Genomic DNA, 26,374 nt, shown 5'->3' on the forward strand with positions numbered 1-26,374 from the left:
AAATACTGCCTTCCTGTTTTCTATCAATAAACTCCCACCTGAGGAAGACTGTGTTTCCGTCGAAACGCGTTGTGGTTAAACGTCACCTGGTGTTTGAGTCTTCTTCAGCACTCCTGTCACCGAGTTTTTTTCTGGTATCTGCTTCTGTCCTCCCCTGGAGGTGTTCGGCTGGAGCTGCGGTGGTGCTCGACACCCCCCCTTTCTTCCCTCTTGGCTGCTTCCTCAGCGCTCCCTTGAGACCGCCTTCATTGACCCTGTATTGTATGTATAAGTCCCCTCTAAAATGTAAAAGTGCTGCGGAATATGTTGGCGCTATGGAAATTAAATTATTATTATTATGTAATTCAATCTATTTGCTCGCAATTTTTTATTCAAAGGAAAAATGATACCATCATGAGATAAAAGCCATTGTCTTCATCTTCTGGGGGAAAAATTCCCAACTGGCTCCAAATTGTAATAATTTCTTTTCAGGCCTCCTTCAATAAATTAACATTGACGCCTTCCTGTGGCAGAGAGTTTCATAGTGTCACTGCTCTTACACTAAACAATCCCTGTCTATGCTGATGTGGACCCTTTCTTTCCTATAGAAGTAGTGGATGTCCCCTTATTACAGTCCATACCTCGGTATAAATACATTATTACCAGATCTGTTTTCACTTTTGATACATTCATACATAGTTAGTAGATCACACATATTTTGATAATTATTCTTGAAACTAAATTCCCCTCAATGTATTACCTTCTTCTCCTTCTAAACCCTTCCAAGCTGTATTGTGTCAAGTAAAACTATGAGAATAATTCTAATGATGCACGTCATGATCTTAATTGACTTGGAAGCAGCAGTCTAACATTGGTTGCTACAGTTAATTCCACTGTTCACTAATATCTTAAGTTATTTTTCATATCAGTTTTACCAACTATTTTACCAATAAAGGGTTTGTTCAGTTTTGGGACAAAAGTCTACTGTCGCTGTATGTGACTGCAGACTGCTGAATCACAACAAAGTGCAATATTGAGCGCGGGGCGGTCACTTAACTGCAAGTTTGCGATTTACATTTTCCCGGTTATGTGCCGACCAGATGTGTTCAGCTTCTCTCTAATGAAATGAATTGAGAGAATCCAGACTTGTCTAGTTGGTGCGTGTCTTCAATAACAGGGAATCATGACAGCATGCGCACCACACGCTGTCACGATTCAGCAGTCTGCAGTCACAAAGAGTGACCCCAGACTTCTGTTTCAAGCCTGGACGACCCCTAGAAATATGTACTTTTGGTAAAACTTAAGTTGTAAAATATAACTGTCCGCTGTGACCTCATGTTTATTTTGTTTATCTTCATGTTATCTATAAAAAGTATTGTCCGGTTTTGGGCTTGCTAAGTCATAACCCGTGTTGCATTTTCTTGCTCGGTCAGACAGAGGATGGCACTTACACTGGATTCATCAAGGTACATCTGAAGCTTCAACGTCCGGTCACTGTAATGGACACACTTGAATCTCCATCCATTATCACCATGACACCTGTGTCATCAAGTAGTCCAGCAGAAAAAAAGACTTCCTTCTACCTGCCTCTGGATGCTGTGAAACAACTTCACATTAGCAGTTTGACAACAGCCAGTGAAGTCATCAGGGGTCTTCTACAGAAGTTTCAGGTGGTGGACGATCCTCTCAGATTTGCACTGTTCAAGCAAATGCAAAAGGATGGACAAGGTAAGTTGGATCATTTCTTGTCTCATACCACAAATAATGGGGCTCAGGGCCTCCCTTTTATGAAGGGGGGCAGTAAAAGCAACACCTGTTTTGGTGCTCCAAATCCCACCACATTTGACATGGTTGGACATTCATTTGAATGGTCACCATGTAACTCTACATTTACCTGCATTGGATTTTATGGCCAGTGAATACTTCTAGGAGCCTGAGCCAGTGATCAAGACAGTGGCTGTTTTCAAGGAGATGCATTTCAAGTCAAACACAATGCATTTTGGAATTTCATACTGTCATGATGCAGAATTTCCTGTAGATATACAGGAACAAAATTCTAGTATTATTTGTTGACCATCTCATAAGCCCCTTTAGAATAGGCAGCTGATTCCTTAGAATATACACTTCCTGCATGGAGGTGTACCGGTAGCATAAGTGACCACTTAATTGTCTCTTTTGGTCATTTTTGTCTTCAGACCATTGGAACTCTCTTATGAAACTTTTTTCTATAAGGCAATGTAGACTTGGAAATGCAAAAAAAGTTTGTGAAATCGTATTCACGTTTGTAGGTCTTCACTCTCAGTATGCAATATTTTGATAATTTTCCACAAAAAATAAGAAGAAAAAGATGAGAAAAGAGCACACTCACCGGTAGTGAAACGTCAGGTTTATTCGGACATATACATAGAAAACGCAGGGAGGGAGGGTAGTGAATGCACCCGGACGACGGCCGTTTCGTGCTCAATACACTTCAACTGGTCCTGTGGCGTGAGGAAGTGGGGTGGATCTTATACACAGAACATCTCAGATCCCTCCCCCTCTTCCCTCACAGAGTCACGGTCGAGTGGCTACAATCACCAAACATATGTGAAATACTAATGAATAATAACAAACCACGATGAATCAATAAAAACACTAAAATATTACAAACCCCAGAGCACACATTGCAAACCTGGTATAACAAGAAGGATATAACTATATATTTACAAAAAAACAGACATATCGATTTTGTCATTGAAGCCTATTGGTCCCACTGCATCCGCACGTAGGATCCATCTGGCTTCATTTCTCAGCAAAATGCGATCAAGATTCCCCCCTTGGGGTGGTAAGGAAACCTTTTCTAAACCCGCAAAGCGGAGAACTTGTGCATTACCTGCATGTTGTTCTCTCACGTGTTTAATTAAACGGGGTACACCTTTACCTGTACGTATAGAGGAAAAATGTTCTCTGACCCGGATGAACAAAGGACGAATTGTCTTGCCTATGTAAAAAAATCTGCACGGACAAAACAATACGTAAACCACATGGGTTGTCCTGCAAGATATAAAATGACGTACCTGGTGAGAGATAGAACCAACTTGTAAGAAACTACCTGTAAGATGAAAACTGCAAAAATTGCAGTGACCGCACTTAAAGTTGCCTTTCGGTCCCCGTGATTGTAACCAATTGTTGCGAGGTGAAACAATCTTATTCTGAACCAAACAGTCTCTCAGGTTTTTACTACGTCGACAAGCAAATAACGGACCCCTTTCTACTATCTCCTTCAAATCGGGGTCCTGGCTTAGAATCTGCCAATTTTTTCTAACCGCAGCTCTAATTTGGGTATCCATTGGACCATATTTAAAAGAAAAAACAAATTTTTTCTCCTTTCTCTTTATTACCGTTCTGTCAGGGACTATATTTGTGGCTTTTGTTAATGCCGCATTTAGAATGGAATGAGGATACCCCCTCTCTTAGAATCTCTTATATAAGTCTTGTGATTGCTTCGTAAAGCCAGCAGGGCTACTATTAATTCTTTTGACCCTCAAAAACTGACTATAGGGTAATGCACGTTTGGTGTAATGAGGGTGAGCACTATCAAAATGCAAGAGGGAGTTGGATGCAGATAGTTTGCGGAATACCTCTGTCTGTATTCCCTGTGGAGTAATTTTCAAACCTACATCTAAAAAAACTAATTCACTACCCCCAAAATTAAAGGTGAATTTCATGTTCATGGTATTGGACTGGTCAAGGTACTGGACAAAACGAGCAAACTCCAGTTGATCCCCGTCCCATACCATGAACATGTCATCGACAAACCTAGCATAAAATTTAATGTGCTTCAAAAAAGGGTTATTCGAAGAGTAGATGTAACGATCCTCAAATACAGCAAGGAAAAGGTTAGCCAGGGTACATTCGACAGGGGTACCCATGGCTGTACCTTCTGTCTGTCTGTACCAAGCGTCATCAAACTTGAACGTATTATTTGACAGAATAAAAGAGAGTCCCTCACAAATGAATGAGATAGTACTGGTATCTGTAGGGGTATGACTTAGAACTTCTCTAATAGCTTCTGTTCCTAGGTCCTGTGTGCGAAGCTCTCCTGCCAATCAAATCCCTTAATAGATCTTAAAAAGTCCTTTGTGTCTCTGACATATGAAGGGCGACCCGGTGGTTCCATCAGAAACCCCATTGGTATCACATACCAAAAATTCATAAATCCCTGTTGGAACCACCGGGTCGCCCCATCGTGTCCGGTGTAGGCTCGGTCACGGAACCCTTGTCGGCATACATAGACTGGCTTTTACGCCCCCTGTTGCGAGATGTTCCTTCATATGTCAGAGACACAAAGGACTTTTTAAGATCTATTAAGGGATTTGATTGGCAGGAGAGCTTCGCCTTGGCTTCTATAGATATAGAAAGCCTGTACACTAGGATTCCACAGGACCTAGGAACAGAAGCTATTAGAGAAGTTCTAAGTCATACCCCTACAGATACCAGTACTATCTCATTCATTTGTGAGGGACTCTCTTTTATTCTGTCAAATAATACGTTCAAGTTTGATGACGCTTGGTACAGACAGACAGAAGTTACAGCCATGGGTACCCCTGTCGCATGTACCCTGGCTAACCTTTTCCTGGCTGTATTTGAGGATCGTTACATCTACTCTTCGAATAACCCTTTTTTGAAGCACATTAAATTTTATGCTAGGTTTGTCGATGACATGTTCATGGTATGGGACGGGGATCAACTGGAGTTTGCTCGTTTTGTCCAGTACCTTGACCAGTCCAATACCATGAACATGAAATTCACCTTTAATTTTGGGGGTAGTGAATTAGTTTTTTTAGATGTAGGTTTGAAAATTACTCCACAGGGAATACAGACAGAGGTATTCCGCAAACCATCTGCATCCAACTCCCTCTTGCATTTTGATAGTGCTCACCCTCATTACACCAAACGTGCATTACCCTATAGTCAGTTTTTGAGGGTCAAAAGAATTAATAGTAGTCCTGCTGGCTTTACGAAGCAATCACAAGACTTATATAAGAGATTCGAAGAGAGGGGGTATCCTCATTCCATTCTAAATGCGGCATTAACAAAAGCCACAAATATAGTCCCTGACAGAACGGTAATAAAGAGAAAGGAGAAAAAATTCGTTTTTTCTTTTAAATATGGTCCAATGGATACCCAAATTAGAGCTGCGGTTAGAAAAAATTGGCAGATTCTAAGCCAGGACCCCGATTTGAAGGAGATAGTAGAAAGGGGTCCGTTATTTGCTTGTCAACGTAGTAAAAACCTGAGAGACTGTTTGGTTCAGAATAGGATTGTTTCACCTCGCAACAATTGGTTACAATCAGGGGTACCGAAAGGCAACTTTAAGTGCGGTCACTGCAATTTTTGCAGTTTTCATCTTACAGGTAGTTTCTTACAAGTTGGTTCTATCTCTCACCAGGTACGTCATTTTATATCTTGCAGGACAACCCATGTGGTTTACGTATTGTTTTGTCCGTGCAGATTTTTTTACATAGGCAAGACAATTCGTCCTTTGTTCATCCGGGTCAGAGAACATTTTTCCTCTATACGTACAGGTAAAGGTGTACCCCGTTTAATTAAACACGTGAGAGAACAACATGCAGGTAATGCACAAGTTCTCCGCTTTGCGGGTTTAGAAAAGGTTTCCTTACCACCCCAAGGGGGGAATCTTGATCGCATTTTGCTGAGAAATGAAGCCAGATGGATCCTACGTGCGGATGCAGTGGGACCAATAGGCTTCAATTACAAAATCGATATGTCTGTTTTTTTGTAAATATATAGTTATATCCTTCTTGTTATACCAGGTTTGCAATGTGTGCTCTGGGGTTTGTAATATTTTAGTGTTTTTATTGATTCATCGTGGTTTGTTATTATTCATTAGTATTTCACATATGTTTGGTGATTGTAGCCACTCGACCGTGACTCTGTGAGGGAAGAGGGGGAGGGATCTGAGATGTTCTGTGTATAAGATCCACCCCACTTCCTCACGCCACAGGACCAGTTGAAGTGTATTGAGCACGAAACGGCCGTCGTCCGGGTGCATTCACTACCCTCCCTCCCTGCGTTTTCTATGTATATGTCCGAATAAACCTGACGTTTCACTACCGGTGAGTGCGCTCTTTTCTCTTCTTTTTCTTCTTATTTTTTGTGGAATTTTATATGGACTGTTACCAGAGGAGCACCCCGGCATGTGATGCTATATGTGAGGCTATCTACGGCAGCACAGTGCAGTGAAGGAGTCTTGTGAGGGTCTAACGAATTACAGCGGTGCGGATGTGTTGCTTTTTTCTTATTTTGATAATTTGATGTCATATATTAAAAGCCATGATGATGCTATACAGATCCACCAAATGATGGATTCAAGCAGTGCCTGAGTGATCCCATTTCTTTGTATTAGAGAAGGTTCCATCATTTTGCTTACAAGAATCGACTGGTTAGATGATCCAATGCAGGTACAACAATGCAGAACAAAGTGTAATATTATACACTGACAATGCATTTTTTATCCTTATAAAATGTGTTTTGATCTCATCATCATTATGTAATTTCAACTCCAAGACAGCTGAAATATCATTAGTTGAGTCAATGTCTGAATACATGAACTTGACTGAACATTGATCCATTACAGTATAATCATAAATATAAGGTTGACTTTACTGCATCTTCCAGTGTTCTCAAGTTTGCATATTATTATTATATTTATTTTTAGTGCACTATTGACTTCCTGGTGTTGTACATGAGAAGGGGTTACATACAAAGCACAAATAGAACTGATAATGAATAAACTAACAATGTCAGACACATGCATAGTGGAGAGGACCCTGCCCTTGCAGGCTAACATTCTACAGGGTAATTGAGAAGGAGACAGTAGGTTTGGGGTTTCATCAGCTCTGGTGTTGGTGAGGTAAGAGGTGTAGTATTGGTGTGGGGGCAGCGGGGTCATTGCAGGCTGTAAGCTGTTCTGAAATTATGGGTTTTCAAGTTCCGCTTGAATGTTCCGAATGTGGGGGACAATCGGATGTGTTGGGGCACTACAGGATTCCAGAGGATGGAGGGTAATCAGGAATAGCCTTGCAGGTGATTGGGTGAGGAACGTACAAGTCTGGCGGAGAGAAGGAGGTCATGGGAGGACCGGAGATTACATAGTGTTAGATTAGTTCAGAGATCTATGGAGGAGACAGATTATAGATGGCTTTGTAGGCCAGTGTTAGTAGCTTGAATGGGATACATTGGGGAAATGGGAACCAATTAAAGAATTTGCAGAGGGGAGAAGTGGAGAAGTGAGGAGAGAGGTGGATTAGTCAGGCAGTAGAGTGAAGGACAGACTGGAGAGGTGCGAAAGTGCTAGCAGGAAGGCCACTGAAGAGGATATTGTAGTAGTCGAGACAAGAGATGATCAGGGCATGCACTATAATTGTAGTAGATTGAGGATTGAAGAAATAACAGATTCTGGAAATATTTTTGAGTTTGAGGAGGCACGGGGTGGCGAGAGCTTGGATGTGTGGTTTGAAGGATGAGGTAGAGTTGAAGATCACTCCGAAGCACCAGACGTAGGGTACAGGGGAAAGTTTGATGTCCTTTATTGTGATAGATAGATCAGGTAGGGAAGATAGGAGAGATGGAGGAAAGATGATGAGTTCAGTTTTGTCTACGTTGAGCTTTAGGAAGTGAGAGGAGATGAAAGAGAATATGGCTGATAGACACTCCAAGATTCTAGAGCAGAGAGGTGATGTCTGGGCCAGAGAGGTAGATAGGAGTGTCGTGTCATCAAAGTATAAATGGTACTTGAAAGCAAAGGACTTTGAGTCAGTCTCTCTCTCTCTCTCTCTCTCGTCCCTGAACAGAGAAGCTGGTGTTACACATTTCAAATCGCTACAGCGCACAAGCGACAAGATGACGATAGGCGTCCACGCCCCTAAGACCTATGTCATCACTCTGCCCATGCTCCTTCATTGACTGAAAAAAAATCGCGCCAAGCGCGTCATACGAAACGCGACTTTGGCGCGAAAGTCGCGTACCGCATTGCCGACCCCACACAGGGATCGGGTCGGGTTTCATGAAAGGGTCAGCCATAGTTGAGCGGGAGCACCATTCACGTATATTCTTTATAGGGTGCCAACCTCCGCAGGTAGATGGGCTACAGGTCAGGGATCATCTATAGGGTGGACGTAGTCTGCACTTTTGTATGGTGTATGTTACTGTATGTTGTTTGTCCCTTTTTACTCGATTAATTAATAATGGTATAACTTATCAGTCTTTAACCCCTTCGCGACATGCGCCCTACTAGTTATGCTCTGCGGGAGGTGCATTCCCGCAAACAGCAGTACTAGTATGGCGCACCGATCGCGCGGCCTCACGCTGAGCGCCGTGACGATCGGGTGCAGGTGTCAGCTGTATGTGACCAGTCTTCAATGGGGTTTTTCTTATGATAGCTAAAGATATTATTTCAGAAAAAATCCAATCAGCATTACAGATTAGAAATGGTTATAACAAATTAAAGTGTACCTCCAATTATATAGAAAAACTAGTGCAGTGCAGAGGTGTGCACAATAAATGTTATCCCATATTAACTGAATAGCGGATTCTTCTTCTAAATAGCAGCATGGATGTCCCTGGTCCATTCCACAGTCTGCTCTGTCTCCTCAGCTCCCATATCTTGCAGAAAAGACTGTAATATGATTCACAAGCACTGGCTCCCCTACTGGATTCAGAAGACTAATGGCTGTTCATTGAGCGCTGAAAGACTGTTTTCAAATCATTTAGCACTTGATTACACAGGCTGATGATGAATAACGATGGGGACAAAACTATCGCTAATATGACATTTCTGTCCCATTGTTTACATGGAGTAATCTGCTGCTGATAACAATGATTTTTTTTGCCAGCACAAACAATTCAATCACCCAAAGAAAAAGTGTTTTGCTCGTTTGTCTGGTATTGCGGCATCCTCATATGTCCGGCGAAATCTCATTCAGCGATTATCTACTCATCGAAATGCACCATTACAGAAGCTTTGTCTCCAGATACATGGCTGTGAGCAGCCTGCAAAACAGACCTCTTCCTGACCATTCTGCTATATACAGTGGGGAATACAAGTATTTGATACACTGCAGTTTTGCAACTTTTCTCACCTACAAATGGAGAGGTCTGTAATGTTTATCGTAGGTACAATTCAACTGTGAGAGACAATCTCAACCCCTTCATGACCAGGGGATTTTTCGTTTTTCCGTGTTCGTTTTTCGCTCCCCTCCTTCCCAGAGCCATAACTTTTTTATTTTTCCGTCAATTTGGCCATGTGAGGGCTTATTTTTTGCGGGACGAGTTGTACTTTTGAACGACATCATTGGTTTTAGCACGTCGTGTACTAGAAAACGGGAAAAAAATTCCAAGTGCGGTGAAATTGCAAAAAAAGTGCAATCCCACATTGGTTTTTTGTTTGGCTTTTTTGCTAGGTTCACTAAATGCTAAAAATGACCTGCCATTATGATTCTCCAGGTCATTACGAGTTCATAGACACCTAACATGACTAGGTTATTTTTTATCTAAGTGGTGAAAAAAATTTCCAAACTTTGCTAAAAAAAAAAAAAAAAAAAAATTGCGCCATTTTCCGATACTCGTAGCGTCTCCATTTTTCGTGATCTGGGGTCGGTTGAGGGCTTATTTTTTGCGTGCCGAGATGACGTTTTTAATGATAGCATTTCGGTGCAGATACGTTCTTTTGATCGCCCGTTATTGCATTTTAATGCAATGTCGCGGCGACCAAAAAAACGTAATTCTGGCGTTTCGAGTTTTTTTCCCGCTACGCTGTTTAGCGATCAGGTTAATACTTTTTTTTATTTGATAGATCGGGCAATTCTGAGCGCGGCGATACCAAATATGCGTAGATTTGATATTTTTTTTATTGATTTATTTTGATTGGGGCGAAAGGGGGGTGATTTAAACTTTTATGTTTTTTTTATTTTTTTCACATTTTTTTAAACTTTTTTTTTTAACTTTTGCCATGCTTCAATAGCCTCCATGGGAGGCTAGAAGCAGGGACAGCACGATCGGCTCTGCTACATAGCAGCGATCTGCTGATCGCTGCTATGTAGCAGAATTGCACGTGTGCTGTGAGCGCCGACCACAGGGTGGCGCTCACAGCGACGGGCAATCAGTAACCATAGAGGTCTCAAGGACCTCTATGGCTACAATGGAGACGCATCGCCGACCCCCGGACATGTGACGGGGGTCGGCGATGACGTCATTTCCGGCCGCCCGGCCGGAAGCGGTAGTTAAATGCCGCTGTCTGCGTTTGACAGCGGCATTTAACTAGTTAATAGGTGCGGGCAGATCGCGATTCTGCCCGCGCCTATTACGGGCACATGTCAGCTGTTCAAAACAGCTGACATGTCCCGGCTTTGGTGCGGGCTCACCGCGGAGCCCTGCATCAAAGCAGGGGAGCCGGCATCGGACGGTATAGTACGTCCGATGCCGGTAAGGGGTTAAAATAAAATCCAGAAAATCACATTGTATGATTTTTACATAATTAATTTGCATTTTATTGCATGAAATAAGTATTTGATACAATAGAAAAACAGAACTTAATATTTGGTACAGAAACCTTTATTTGCAATTACAGAGGTCAGACGTCTCCTGTAGCTCTTGACCAAGTTTGCACACACTGCAGCAGGGATTGTGGCCCAGTCCTCCATACAGATCTTTAAGGTTTCATGGCTGTCACTGGGCAACATTGAGTTTCAGCTCCCTTCAAAGATTTTCTATTGGGTTCAAGTCTGGAGACTGAATAGGACACTCCAGGACCTTGAAATGCTTCTTACAGAGCCATTCCTTAGTTGCCCTGGCTGTGTGTTTTGGGTCTTTGTCATGCTGAGGGAAGGAGGTTGTTGGGCAAAATCTTACGATACATGACCTCATCTATCCTTCTTTCAATATGATGCAGTCATCCTGTTCTCTTTGGAGAAAAGCACCGTCAAAGTATGATGTTTCACCCACCATGTTTCACGTTTGGGATGGTGTTCTTGGGGTTGTACTCATCCTTCTTCCATCAAACATGGTGAGTGAAGTTGATATCAAAAAGTTCTATTTTGGTCTCATCTGACAACATGACCTTCTCCCATGCCTCCTCTGGATTATCCAGATGGTCATTAGCCAACTTTGAATGGGCTTGGACATGTGCTGGTGTGAGCAGGGGGGCCTTGCATGTCCTACAGGATTTTCATCCATGATGGTGTAGTGTGTTACTAATGTTTTAGACTGTGATCCCAGCTCTTTCTTGGTCATTGACCTGTGTAGTTCTGGGCTGATTCCTGACCTTTCTCAGAATCATCCTTACCCCGCGAGGCGAGATCCTGCAAGGAGCCCCAGTCATTGACAGTCATCTTGTGTTTCTTCCATTTTCTAATAATTGTGCCAACTGTTGTTGCCTTCTCAAAAAGCTGACTGCCTATTGTCCTGTAGCCCATGCCAGCCTTGAGCAGGTCTTAAATTTTGTCCCTGGTGCCCTTAGACAGCTCTTTGGTCTTCGCCATGGTGGAGATGTTGGAGTTTGATTGAGTGTGTGTACAGGTGACTTTTACACTGGTAATGAGTTCAAACAGGTGCAATTAATACATGTAATGAGTGCAGAGTAGGAGGGCTTCTTAAAGAAAAACTAACAGGTCTATGAGAACCAGAATTCTTGCTGGATGGTAGGTGATCGAATACTTATTTCGTGCAATACAATGCAACTTAACTATTTAAAAACCATACAATGTGATTTTCTGGTTTTTATTTTTAATTTCTGTCTCTCACAGTTGAAGTGTACCTACGACAACATTACAGACCTTTCCATTCTTCGTATGTGGGAAAACTTGCAAACTCAGCATTGTATCAAATACTTATTTTCCTCACTGTAGAAGCAAAACCTGCTATACAAAATGTAAGTGGTTAAAAGACATTATTATGCGCACTCCAAAACTGCTATAGCTTCTTCAAGTTAAGGTACCGTCACACTCAGCGACGCTGTAGCGATATAGACAACTAGCCGATCGCTGGAGCGTCGCTGTTTAGGTCGCTGTAGAGACGCCAAACACAGCAACTTCAAAACGATGCAGGAGCGATCCAGTGATGTAACAGCGACTCACTTATCGTTCTCGCTGGTTGTTAGCTCCATGTAAAACGTTGCTGGAATCGTTGCTTTTGCTGTCAAACATGATGATACACGCCGACCTGAGGACGAAATAAAGTTCTGGACTTCTAGCTCCGACCAGCGATGGCACAGCGGGATCCAGATCGCTGCTGCGTGTCAAACACAACGAGATCGCTATCCAGGACACTGCAACGTTACGGATCGTTGTCGTTCTCGTTGCAAAGTTGCTGAGTGTGACGGTACCTCTAGATGGTTTCCTCTGGGTGAACAGCAATCTTCAAGTCTGACCACAGATTCTCAATTGGATTAAGATCTGAGCTTTGACTAGGTCACACAAAAACACGTCTCCCCATAAACCACTTTTTTTGCTTTAACAGAATGTTTTGGGTCATTATCTTGTTGGAAGGTGAACCTCCGTCCCAGTTTCAAATCACTCATAGACTGAAATGGGTTTTGCTTAAGAATATCCCTGTATTTCGCATCATCCATCTTTGACTCAACTCAGACTGTCCCTGATGACAAAAAACATCCCCACAGAATAATGCTGCCACCATGTTTCACTCTGGTGATGGTGTTCTTGAGGTGATGAGCTGTGTTGGTTTGGTGCCTGACATAGAGTTTACCTTGGTTGGCAAAAAGTTCAAGTTTGGTCTCATTTGACCACAGTACTTCCTCCATACATTGGGGAGTCCCCCACGTCTTTTCGCAAACTCAAAAATGAGTTTGTGTGTAAGTTGAGGCTTTTTTCTGCCCACTCTTCCATAAAGGCCACCTCTATGGACCGTACAGCTTATTGTGGATATATGGACATGTACTCCAGACTGTACTTGGGAAACCAGCAGTTTCTTCAGGGTTACCTTTGGATCTCTAATTAATGCCCTCCTTGCCTGAGCTGAGAGATTTGGTTGGCGGCACTCTCCTGGCAGGTTTGTTGTGGCACCACATTCTTTCCATTTGATGATACTGGATTTGAGGTGGTCCGGGGGACCATCAGAGAATTGGATATATTTAGAACCCAACCCTGACTTTTACTTCTCAAAAACTTAGTCGCTGACTTGTTTTGAGATCTCCTTGGTCTTCATGGTGTTTGGTTAGTGGTGCCTCTTGCTGAATGGTGTTGCAGCCTCTGTGGCCTTTCAGAAAAGGTGTGTATATATTGAAAGACCACGTAACACCTAAATTGCACATTGGTGGACAAACTTTCACTAAGCATGTGATTTATGAAAGTAATTGCTTGCACCAGAAATTTTTAGGGGCTTCATTGCAAACAGGGTGACTACATATACATATGCAAATTTTTAGTTATTTGATCATAAATTTAAGTTATGCCTATATTTTTCTCACTTTACCATCTTAGAATATTTAGTGCTGATGCATCACACACAAATCGAATTACAAAAATATTTTAAACACAAGTTGTGATGTAACAAAGTAGGTAACAAGCCACTTTCAATATAGACCCTGAAACAATCACTGCCAATTCCACAATAACAAAAGGAACTCCTAGCTGTCAGGAACAGTCATTTATACAGATTGACTGGACACCCATTACAGGCAACATATGGCTTCAGGGGTGTGGTTTATAGAACAAGAGGAACAGAGCAATTCAATTTTATATATTTACTTCCTAAAGGCTGTGTTTTTAAAAAAACATATACAAAGACATAAAATTGGAGCAAAACCATACGGTATATATAATTACATGAAATAAAGAGGATAACAAAAGAAATTACTGAACATGATGTCACAGAAATACTCAGGGCTTAGCAGAGGGAGATACTCCTTAGGAAAATGGACAGAACTCACAGCAAGCTGTACCTTCCAGGACTGACAAAATTCAAAAACCTAAATTCTGCATTTTATTAGATCATAGTTATGCCCACATACATCTCGTTGGTGAGCTCATATGAGGGCTGGTTGTGGGATGTGCTACAAGTGTTATAATTTTATGAGATCCGTAACTTTCAGGATATCTTCGCCCTGGAGGTTCCAGGTGGTAGATACGGTCATCATTTGTCCTATCAAGATTTTACCTTTCTATAGAGATGAAAGATGGCATGGATAGCATCAACCATAACACCAATATTATGTTGGAAGGTATAGAACGACCTTACGGTGATGTGAGTGCGTTGTTTCTCCCTTCACTATGACGCCAAAAATATATCTCCCATAAATATAGGATCGATGCAAACCCCAATATTCATCACTGACTACTGGCTCCAAAAAGGCCGTGGACCAGTGCTTTGAACAGAGGAAGTTCTTGCCTTGGAAGTGTACTTTTCTGTCTCTGTTTAAACGAATCTCAGTGTTGGTGGCTAGTTCCCAGAGTAGATGCCTACTGTAATAACCACATCAAGTGGTCCCTACTTCAATTGAGGTTGAAGTGTCAGCTCTCTCTCACTTCCCCAGATATAATTACTCTCATATGTTCAACGTGAGGGTGATATATAACCTCTCCGGAGAGGTCTTTATGGATTTTAATTGTTCTCTATGACACTATAAAATAAAATATATTGTAAAAACTCCTTTAATAGGACATAGACAATTTAGTCATTAGAATCCAATTTAATCATTTTAGTATTCAGGTAAAAGAGCTTTCAAAGATAAAGAAAGAATAAACCAAAATGAAACGAACAAGCAGCAAATCTTCATTGATGGGTATTGTTGGATAGTGTTTGTAAAAAATATGGTAAGCACTTTAGTAATTTACAGTTACTTAAACCCGCCCTCTGTTCTCATATTTGCAGTTTTTGTTTACTGCTCATTGCCAAGGGGACCGGCCATAGCTGCTAGGCTGCACAAGCACTTTTGTATTGAGCTTGCAAGCACTGCACCAAAGCTAGATGGCATTACTAATCCTGGCTAGCTTCAGTGCCACTGCCCTACTAAAGCCTAACACATCATGGCTGCTTAGAGGATGCCCTATATTAGTTAATGGGTTTCTGGGATTTGTCTAGGGCAAGATACTGACTAGCGGAATCTCACCGCTGGGAAATTCCCAGTTCATCTTTTTATTTCATTATGTTAAAATCTTCCATATAACACCTGCAATAGTTCTTGTGAACAAGAATTACTAACTACCGCATGTCAAAACGCTTTGACATTTAATAGATGTTATATAGAAATTTTTAAAGCAAGTTTTTAACATGATGAAATGAAAAGACTTATTTTTAATCTCAAGTGTGGAACTTTTTTAATTGTAGCTTGCAACACGCTGTGAGCCAACAACTTCGGTGGGCTGCAGATTTGGAACCAGGTTGGGTATTTTTATTATTATTATTATACATTTTTATAGCGCCATTTATTCCATGGCGCTTTACATGTGAATACGGGGCAAATATAGACAAATACATTAAACATGAGCAGATAACAAGGCACACGAGTACATAAGGAGGGAGGACCCTGCCCGCGAGGGCTCACAGTCTGCAGGGGGTGGGTGAGGATACACTAGGAGAGGGAAGAGCTGGCTGTGCGGCTGTTCAGTAGGTTGAGGATCACTGCAGGCTGTAGGCTTGTCGGAAGAGATGAGTCTTCAGGTTCTTTTTGAAGGTTTCTATGGTAGGCGCAAGTCTGATGTGTTGGGGTAGAGAGTTCCAGAGTATGGGGGAAGCACGGGAGAAGTCTTGGATGCGGTTATGGGAAGAAGAGATGAGAGGGGAGTAGAGAAGGAGGTCTTGGGAGGATCGGAGGTCGCGTGTAGGTAGGTACTGGGAGACCATGTCACAGATGTATGGAGGAGACAGGTTGTGGATGGCTTTGTATGTCAGTGTGAGGGTTTTGAACTGGAGTCTCTGGGCGATAGGAAGCCAGTGAAGGGCTTGACACAGGGGAGAGGCTGGGGAATAGCGGGGGGACAGGTGGATTAGTCGGGCAGCAGAGTGTAGGATGGATTGGAGTGGTGCCAGAGTGCTAGAGGGGAGTCCAGAGAGTAGGAGGTTGCAGTAGTCGAGGCGGGAGATGATAAGGGCATGCACTAGCGTTTTTGCAGTGTTGCGGTCAAGGAAAGCACGGATCCGGGAAATATTTTTGAGGTTGAGACAACAGGAGGAGGCAAGGGCTTGGATATGTGGCTTGAAAGAGAGGGCAGAGTCGAGGATCACCCCGAGGCACCGGGCGAGTGGGACTGGGGATAGTGAGCAGCCATTGACATTGATGGATAGGTCTGGTGGAGGGGTAGAGTGAGATGGGGAAAAGATGATGAATTCTGTTTTGTCCATGTTCAGTTGTAGAAAGCGAGCAGAAAAGAAGGCTGAAATGGCAGACAGACAGTGCGGGATTTTGGTAAGCAAGGAGGAGAGGTCAGGTCCGGAGAGGTAGATCTGCGTGTCGTCAGCGTAGAGATGGCACTGCATACCGTGGGATTCTATGAGCTGTCCCAGGCCGAAAGTGTAGATGGAGAAGAGTAGGGGTCCTAGAACAGAGCCTTGAGGAACACCGACTGACAAGGGGCGAAGTGAGGAGGTGGTGTGGGGGAGGGAGACACTGAATGTTCGGTCTGTTAGATATGACGAGATCCAGGAAAGGGCCAAGTCTGTGATGCCAAGGGATGAGAGGATTTGTATCAGCTAAAGTCCTAATAGTGGTAATATCCACCAATTGTTTGCTATTTCATTCCACTCCCAGCCACCCCAGAAGTGCAGAGCAGTTGGAACAAATCATCCAGATCTCGGCTTTGGGTAGTCCATAAAACCATTAAGGTGAAAACTCAATTTGAGATTAAAGTAATTTCCGTTCCAAAATGTGACCAGCTTTTATGCTGAAATTTGTACATTACTTTGATCAATCATTTTGGCAGCCAAAGCTGAGACACTGGAATACATTAGTCATATAACGTTACGTGTGCTGGTAAGTCAATGGAGAGAAAGGAACAACACGGAAGAGGAACAGTAATTGTACCTGTGTGGGCGAAATATAGAAGAGAGAAATAAGTGAGTGGGTGCACTGTAGTGTACAAGCAACAGGATCAAACATCAGGAGGCCGGCACCACCGTCACATAGGAACAAGTGATTCATTTAGCTGGTTGGCAATTCTTCACTTATTGCATTTAAAATTATTGATCCAAAATGGATTCCGGAAGGGAGAAACGCAAGATTTTTTTTTTAACTTAACGGGATGCTACTTTTCCATATCCATTTCATCTTTAGTAGGAGCGTTTTTTTTATATATTTTAAATGTCAAATAAAAATGATTGGATAATCACATTGCCCAGTTAAAATAAGTATACTGGGCTCTTCCTCATCATGTGATGGGTTACAAAGAAGACAAGTGGAACTTCCATTTAGATCTCATTCAGACATCCATGTTGCATGTACATATTCTATCCATGTTTGTCACGGATAAAACATGTACCCATTATAGCCTATGGGGCTATTCACGTGTCCATGTTTTTCCAGTAGTATGGATGAAAAGTGTAAATACAAATCTACGGGTCCGGGTGTTTAACATGGTAATAAATAGGAAAAGCATTGTAATTAGAAATGGGTAAACCCGAACAGTAAAGTTCGGGGCCCATACCTAACACCTACTGTTTGGGCACAGACCCAGAACACGAACTTCTCTAGGAAGTCCGTTTTACTGTACAGGTTTGGCACCCCGTAGGTTGGGTGTTTCCCACGTTGCAATCGGCATGACAGCGTGAAAAACAACGGCAGCTCTGATTGGAGGCAAGATTATTACCAACGGTCAGAGTGATGTGACACACGCTGTCTGATGACAGTGTGAGCCAGCAGCTATGATTGGAGGTAAAAGGGTATCTCCAATACCGTAAGCATCAGCAAATGAGAGTATGACTCGCATCAGGCTATGCCTGCTTCAGCTAATAACAGCGAGAGCAAGCAGCAGCTGATGGTTGTATTCAGCAGCCAGTACCTGCACTATAAATTTGGCTTGGGTTCCCCTCTATTTTTGATAACTAGCATGGCAAAACTGACAGCTGCGGGCTGCAACCCTCAGCTGTCAGCTTTATCATGGCTGGTTATCAAGAATAGGGGAGTCCCCATGCCATTTTTTAAAATTCTTTAACCCCTTCCCGACCTTTGACGCATACGCTGCGTCATGAAAGTCGGTGCCATTCCGACCCATGACGCAGCATATGCGTCATGGAAAGATCGCGTCCCTGCAGGCCGGGTGAAAGGGTTAACTCCCATTTCACCCGATCTGCAGGGACAGGGGGAGTGGTAGTTTAGCCCAGGGAAGGTGGCTTCACCCCCTCGTGGCTACGATCGCTCTGATTGGCTGTTGAAAGTGAAACTGCCAATCAGAGCGATTTGTAATATTTCACCTAAAAAACTGGTGAAATATTACAATCCAGCCATGGCCGATGCTGCAATATCATCGGCCATGGCTGGAAACACTTATGTGCACCCACCCCACCCCTCCGATCGCCCCCCCAGCCCCCCGATCTGTGGTCTGCTCCCCTCCGTCCTGTGCTCCGCTCCCCCGTCCTCCTGTCCGCTTCCCCGTGCACCAATCACACCCCCCGCGCTCCAATCAAACCCCCCCGCACTCCGATCCCCCCCCCGCACACAGCGACCCCCCCCGTGCTCCGATCCACCCCCCCCGCACAGCGATCCCTCACCCCGTGCTCCAATCCTTCCCCGTGCTCCAATCCTCCCTCCCGTGTTCCGATCCACCCCCCCCATGCTCCGATCCACCCCCCGTGCTCCGACGCCCCCCCCCCCGTGCCCTGATCTCCCCCCCCTTATACTTACCTGGCCGCCCGAGGTCCGTCCGTCTTCTTTCCTGGGCGCCGCCATCTTCCAAAATGGCGGGCGCATGTGCAGTGCGCCCGCCGAATCTGCCGGCCGGCAGATTCGTTCCAGAGTGAATTTTGATCACTGAGATATAACCTATCTCAGTGATCAAAATAAAAAAAATAGTAAATGACCCCCCCCCCCCTTTGTCACCCCCATAGATAGGGACAATAAAAAAAATAAAGAATTTTTTTTTTTTCACTAAGGTTGGGGTAAGAACTAGGGTTAGGGGTAGGGTTAGGGGTAGGGTTAGGGGTAGGGTTAGGGTTAGGGTTAGGGTTAGGGCTAGGGTTAGGGTTTCGGTATGTGCACACGTATTCTGGTCCTATGCGGATTTTTCCGCAGCGGATTTGAAAAATCCACAGTGCTAAACCGCTGCCGATTTATCGTGGATTTACCGCGGTTTTTCTGCGCATTTCACTGCGGTTTTACAACTGCGATTTTCTATTGGAGCAGTTGTAAAACCGCTGCGGAATCCGCAGAAAGAAGTGACATGCTGCGGAATGTAAACCGCTGCGTTTCCGTGCAGTTTTTCCGCAGCATGTGTACAGCGATTTTTGGTTCCCGTAGGTTCACATTGAACTGTAAACTCATGGGAAACTGCTGCGGATCCGCAGCGTTTTCCGCAGCGTGTGCACATACCTTTAGAATTAGGCTATGTGCACACGGTGCGGATTGGCCGCTGCGGATCCGCAGCAGTGTTCCATCAGGTTTACAGTACCATGTAAACATATGGAAAACCAAATCCGCTGTGCCCATGGTGCAGAAAATACCGCGCGGGAACGCTGCGTTGAATTTTCCGCAGCATGCCAATTCTTTGTGCGGATTCCGCAGCGTTTTACACCTGTTCCTCAATAGGAATCCACAGGTGAAATCCGCACAAAAAACACTGGAAATCCACGGTAAATCCACAGGTAAAACGCAGTGCCTTTTACCCGCGGATTTTTCAAAAATGATGCTGAAAAATCTCATACGAATCCGCAACGTTGGCACATAGCCTTAGAGTTGGGTTGGAATTAGGGTTGTGGTTAGGGTTAGGGGTGTGTTGGGGTTAGGGTTGTGATTAGGGTTACGGCTACAGTTGGGATAAGGGTTAGGGGTGTGTTGGAGGTAGAATTGAGGGGTTTCCACTGTTTAGGCACTTCAGGGGGTCTCCAAACGCAACATGGCGCCACCATTGATTCCAGCCAATCTTGTATTCAAAAATTCAAATGGTGCTCCCTCACTTCCGAACCCCGACGTGTGCCCAAACAGTGGTTTACCCCCACATATGGGGTACCAGCATACTCAGGACAAACTGCGCAACAATTACTGGGGTCCAATTTCTCCTGTTACCCTTGAGAAAATAAAAAATTGCTTGCTAAAACATCATTTTTGAGGAAAGAAAAATGATTTTTTATTTTCACGGCTCTGCGTTGTAAACGTCTGTGAAGCACTTGGGGGTTCAAAGTGCTCACCACATATCTAGATAAGTTCCTTGGGGGGTCTAGTTTCCAAAATGGGGTCACTTGTGGGGGGTTTCTACTGTTTAGGCACACCAGGGGCTCTGCAAACGCAACGTGACGCCCGCAGACCATTCCATCAAAGTCTGCATTTCAAAAGTCACTACTTCCCTTCTGAGCCCCCACGTGTGCCCAAACAGTGGTTTACCCCCACACATGGGGCATCAGCGTACTCAGGAGAAACTGGACAACAACTTTTGTGGTCCAATTTCTCCTGTAACCCTTGGGAAAATAAAAAATTCTGGGCTAAAAAATTATTTTTGAGGAAAGAAAACGTATTTATTATTTTCACGGCTCTGCGTTATAAACTTCTGTAAAGCACTTGGGGGTTGAAAGTGCTCACCACACATCTAGATAAGTTCCTTTGGGGGTCTAGTTTCCAAAATGGGGTCACTTGTGGGGGGTTTCTACTGTTTAGGCACACCAGGGGCTCTGCAAACGCAACGTGACGCCCGCAGACCATTCCATCAAAGTCTGCATTTCAAAAGTCACTACTTCCCTTCTGAGCCCCCACGTGTGCCCAAACAGTGGTTTACCCCCACACATGGGGTATCAGCGTACTCAGGAGAAACTGGACAACAACTTTTGTGGTCCAATTTCTCCTGTAACCCTTGGGAAAATAAAAAATTCTGGGCTAAAAAATTATTTTTGAGGAAAGAAAACGTATTTATTATTTTCACTGCTCTGTTATGAACTTCTGTGAAGCACTTGGGGGTTCAAAGTGCTCACCTCACATCTAGATAAGTTCCTTTCGGGGTCTAGTTTCCAAAATGGGGTCACTTGTGGGGGGTTTCTACTGTTTAGCCACATCAGGGGCTCTGCAAACGCAACGTGACGCCCACAGAGCATTCCATCAAAGTCTGCATTTCAAAACGTCACTACTTCACTTCCGAGCCCCAGCATGTGCCTAAACAGTGGTTTACCCCCACATATGGGGTATCAGCGTACTCAGGAGAAACTGGACAACAACTTTTGGGGTCAAATTTCTCCTGTTACCCTTGGGAAAATAAAAAATTGCGGGCTAAAATTCATTTTTGAGAAAATAATTTTTTTTTTTATTTTCATGGCTCTGCGTTATAAACTTCTGTGAAGCACTTGAGGGTTCAAAGTGCTCACTACACATCTAGATTAGTTCCTTTGGGGGTCTAGTTTCCAAAATGGGGTAATTTGTGGGGGATCTCCAATGTTTAGGCACACAGGGGCTCTCCAAACGCGACATGGTGTCCGCTAATGATTGGAGATAATTTTTCATTTAAAAAGCCAAATGGCGTGCCTTCCCTTCTGAGCCCTGCCGTGCGCCCAAACAGTGGTTTACCCCCACATATGGGGTATCTGCATACTCAGGACAAACTGGACAACAACATTTGTGGTCCAATTTCTCCTATTACCATTGGCAAAATAGGAAATTCCAGGCTAAAAAATCATTTTTGAGAAAAGAAAAATTATTTTTTATTTTCATGGCTCTGCATTATAAACTTCTGTGAAGCACCTGGGGGTTTAAAGTGCTCAGTATGCATCTAGATAAGTTCCTTGGGGGGTCTAGTTTCCAAAATGGGGTCACTTGTGGGGGACCTCCATTGCATAGGCACACAGGGGCTCTCCAAATGCGACATGGTGTCCGCTAACAATTGGAGCTAATTTTCCATTCAAAAAGTTAAAAGGCGCGCCTTCCCTTCCGAGCCCTGCCGTGTGCCCAAACAGTGGTTTACCCCCACATATGAGGTATCGGCGTACTCGGGAGAAATTGCTCAACAAATTTTAGGATCCATTTTATCCTATTGCCCATGTGAAAATGAAAAAATTGAGGCGAAAATAAATTTTTTGTGAAAAAAAAGTACTTTTTCATTTTTACGGATCAATTTGTGAAGCACCTGAGGGTTTAAAGTGCTCACTAGGCATCTAGATAAGTTCCTTGGGGGGTCCAGTTTCCAAAATGGGGTCACTTGTGGGGGAGCTCCAATGTTTAAGCACACAGGGTCTCTCCAAACGCGACATGGTGTCCGCTAACGATGGAGATAATTTTTCATTCAAAAAGTCAAATGGTGCTCCTTCCCTTCCGAGCCTTACCATGTGCCCAAACAGTGGTTTACCCCCACATGTGAAGTATCGGTGTACTCAGGAGAAATTGCCAAACAAATTTTAGGATCCATTTTATCCTGTTGTCCATGTGAAAATGAAAAAATTGAGGCTAAAAGAATTTTTTTGTGAAAAAAAAGTACTTTTTCATTTTTACGGATCAATTTGTGAAGCACCTGGGGGTTTAAAGGGCTCACTATGCATCTAGATAAGTTCCTTGGGGCGTCTAGTTTCCAAAATAGGGTCACTTGTGGGGGAGCTCCAATTTTTAGGCACACGGGGGCTCTCCAAATGTGACATGGTGTCCGCTAAAGAGTGCAGCCAATTTTTCATTCAAAAAGTCAAATGGCGCTCCTTCCCTTCCAAGCCCTGCCGTGCGCCCAAACAGTGGTTTACCCCCACATATGAGGTATCAGCGTACTCAGGACAAATTGGACAACAACTTACGTGGTTCAGTTTCTCCTTTTACCATTGGGAAAATAAAAAAATTGTTGCTGAAAAATCATTTTTGTGACTAAAAAGTTAAATGTTCATTTTTTCCTTCCATGTTGCTTCTGCTGCTGTGAAGCACCTGAAGGGTTAATAAACTTCTTGAATGTGGTTTTGTGCACCTTGAGGGGTGCAGTTTTTAGAATGGTGTCACTTTTGGGTATTTTCAGCCATATAGACCCCTCAAACTGACTTCAAATGTGAGGTGGTCCCTAAAAAAAATGGTTTTGTAAATTTCGTTGTAAAAATGAGAAATCGCTGGTCAAATTTTAACCCTTATAACTTCCTAGCAAAAAAAAATTTTGTTTCCAAAATTGTGCTGATGTAAAGTAGACGTGTGGGAAATGTTATTTATTAACTATTTTGTGTCACATAACTCTCTGGTTTAACAGAATAAAAATTAAAAATGTGAAAATTGCGAAATTTTCAAAATTTTCGCCAAATTTCCGTTTTTATCACAAATAAACACAGAATTTATTGACCTAAATTTACCACTAACATGAAGCCCAATATGTCACGAAAAAACAATCTCAGAACCGCTATGATCCATTGAAGCGTTCCTGAGTTATTACCTCATGAAGGGACACTGGTCAGAATTGCAAAAAACGGCAAGGTCTTTAAGGTCAAAATAGGCTGGGTCATGAAGGGGTTAAACAAATAATTTAAAAAAATTGTGTGGGATCCCCCCCATTTTTTTTTACACCCAGCCAAGCTAAAGCAGATAGCTGGGGGTGGTATTTTCACGGTGGTAAGGGGCCATGGATATTGAACCCAAGCCTGAAAATAGCAGCTTTCAGCTGCCACAGAAAAGGCGCATCTATTAGATGTGCCAATTCTGGCGCTTTGGCTGGCTCTTCCCACCTTCCCATCATGTGGTGCTGGGTTAATATTTGTGGGGTTGATGTCAGCTGTTTTATGTCCGCTGACATCAAGCCCACAAGTTAGTAATGGAGAGATGTCTAAAAGATGCATATCCATTACTAACCCTATAGTCAGATTGGAAATAAACACGTAGCAAGAATAAAGTCCTTTATTTGAAATAAAAATACACACCATTTTACTTTTTTATTTAAAACTGAAAACAAAGCTATACTCACCTTATGCCCATTCCACGGTCCTCTGTAAAAAAAAAAAAAGAAATAAAAAAACAGCAATACTCACCTAAGCCCTGTTCTCTTGTAAAAAAAAACAAAAATAAAAAACAACCATATCCCTCACCTGTCCGACATACTGTCCCACGCCATGTCATGGGAGAATGAGCTGCTGTGGAGAGTCAGTGACTAGTGGTGAGGTTACCACAGGTCACTTTGCTGTGAGCTGGGCCGATGAACTGCGGTGACCTCAGTGTGATGAGCGCTAGAAAGTCTCACTTTGCTAGCGGTGATTTCACAGAGGTCACCGCAGTTCATCAGCCCAGCTCGCAGCCTCAGTGATCTGTGGTAACCTCAATTACGTCACTGCTAGTCACTAACAATGCCGCTCGCAGTAGCTCATTGTCACGTGACATGGATTACGGCGTGGGACAGTATATCAGATAGGTGAGGGATATGGTTGTCTTTTATTTTTGTTTTTTCAGGAGACCAGGGCTTCAATGGAATGAACATTAGGTAAGTATTATTGTTCTTCATTATTTTTATTTTTTTTTACAAGGGACAAGGGCAACAATGGAATGGGCGTAAGGTGAGTATAATTTTGTTTCTTAAATAAAAAAGTAAAATTGTGTGTATTTTTATTTCAGATAAAGGACTTTATTCTGGCTGTGTGTTTATTTACAATCTGACTATGGGGTTAGTAATGGAGAGGCATCTTATATAATTGTAATTTATGTATCCAAATGTGAAAATTATTAATGACATGTTGATGAAACTGTTGACCCAATGACACTTATACCATTTTTTTTTGTGTGAGTGAAAAATATTGATGTCAGAATGAGACCTTACCTGGAACTCATTTAGGCATGATGTATTTTAGAGAAGGAGGCATGTTGGGCCTCCATTTAGAGGGAAAACTTAGCGCAAGATCTTCTTTAGGCCATCTTCCAACTGAAATCTTGTTCAATAGAACTTGAGGTACTGGTACTGCAATCACCTAAAATCAGACTAACATTAAAATAGTCATATATTGGTTTACAGTAGACCTGTTCAAACTACAGTTGCAGCTGTGCTCCACATTTCTATCCAACGTCTCGACTTTACCAGTATCTAGATTCTCGGGTTGCAGATACTGGTGAATATAATGATGGCGGGAGCATTCAGATCAGTCTTCCACCAATCAACCTGTGCGACTGTCTTAGCGTAACAGGCATGATTACACCATTTGATCGCGCCTGCTGTGGAGCCTCAGTGTGTATAACAAAGACTGGAGCAGCACGCTGGGGGTGAGGTGAAGTAGTGTTGTTTTTTTTGTTATTCACTTGTGGGTGGTATATGTGAGGCCATCATTACGTGTTTGGGGCATGTGAGAATCATACTTTGGAGTGCATTATTCTCCATTTGGGGACTGTGGTGGGATCATACTTTGTTGGTGACATCATGTGTTGGTGGGTTGCGAGTGATCATAACTGTGGGGATCACATTAAAGGGGTCATCATTCAGTGTAGGGGGGCTGTGATGTTAATCATTCTGTATTGGAGGGCTGTGATAGCTGTGTATTGGGGGCTGTTGTGAGGGTCATCATTATGTATATAGGGTAGAGGATCATACTGCATGGGTGTCATCTTTCTCAGTGTGTGGGATAAAAAAAATTAGGGGCTATCATAGTGTGCCATCATAGTGTGTTGGAAAGCTGTCATACTTTCATCAGGAGATCATATCATCATCAGGAGATCATACTGTGATCAGGGCCATCGTACTGTGTTTAGTATCACACCCTTTTTTGGAGGCTGTGGGGGTGTAATACTGCGTGCATGGCTGTAGAAGCCATCATACTGTGTGTGTAGATGGCTGTGGGGTCCGGTATACTGTGTGGGGAACTGTGGGACCATGATAATATGTGTGGGAGATGTGGGAACATCATACTGTTTTTGGGGGAACTGTTGATTATATTAAAAGGGCTGAATCATAGGAGCGGTATGATTTACTGCTTTTTATAAATGTTATAAAAAAAAAATCAGTAAATGATATGGTTTTGATCTCAATAATAAGAAATAAAATGAATATTAATGTAAAATAGCAGTAATAATACATTATTGTTAATATTGAATAGAATTTCTACGTATGGTTCGGCCATCCGCAGCAGTTATGGTCACTAATGTGGCCCCTAGGGATAATTAATTGACAACCCCTGGTTTTGAGTGTACTATACTATATAATGAGCAGCTTCCCTCTCTTATTTAAAACCGCATATTGGCTCTTTATAACCTTTGGTTTTGTGGAAAAAAAAATTCTCGAATGGCGAGAGTGATTTCATTCTTGCAGTAACGTATACATTTGCAAGT

At 43.0% G+C, this 26,374-nt stretch overlaps 1 protein-coding gene across 2 annotated transcripts in view; it reads left to right on the forward strand.

Moving 5' to 3' along the window:
• RASSF5 (Ras association domain family member 5) overlaps positions 1 to 26,374 on the forward strand; it is a 181,809-nt gene that overhangs the window by 144,961 nt on the left and 10,474 nt on the right. For both annotated transcript variants that reach the window (XM_069756263.1, XM_069756264.1), the window contains one exon: positions 1,413 to 1,707. In XM_069756263.1, the coding sequence (XP_069612364.1) occupies positions 1,413 to 1,707 (295 nt within the window). The remainder of the gene's footprint in view (positions 1 to 1,412; positions 1,708 to 26,374) is intronic.

The sequence above is a fragment of the Ranitomeya imitator genome, chromosome 3 (assembly GCF_032444005.1).
Source record: "Ranitomeya imitator isolate aRanImi1 chromosome 3, aRanImi1.pri, whole genome shotgun sequence".
In the NCBI taxonomy this organism is placed as follows: Eukaryota; Metazoa; Chordata; class Amphibia; order Anura; family Dendrobatidae; genus Ranitomeya; species Ranitomeya imitator.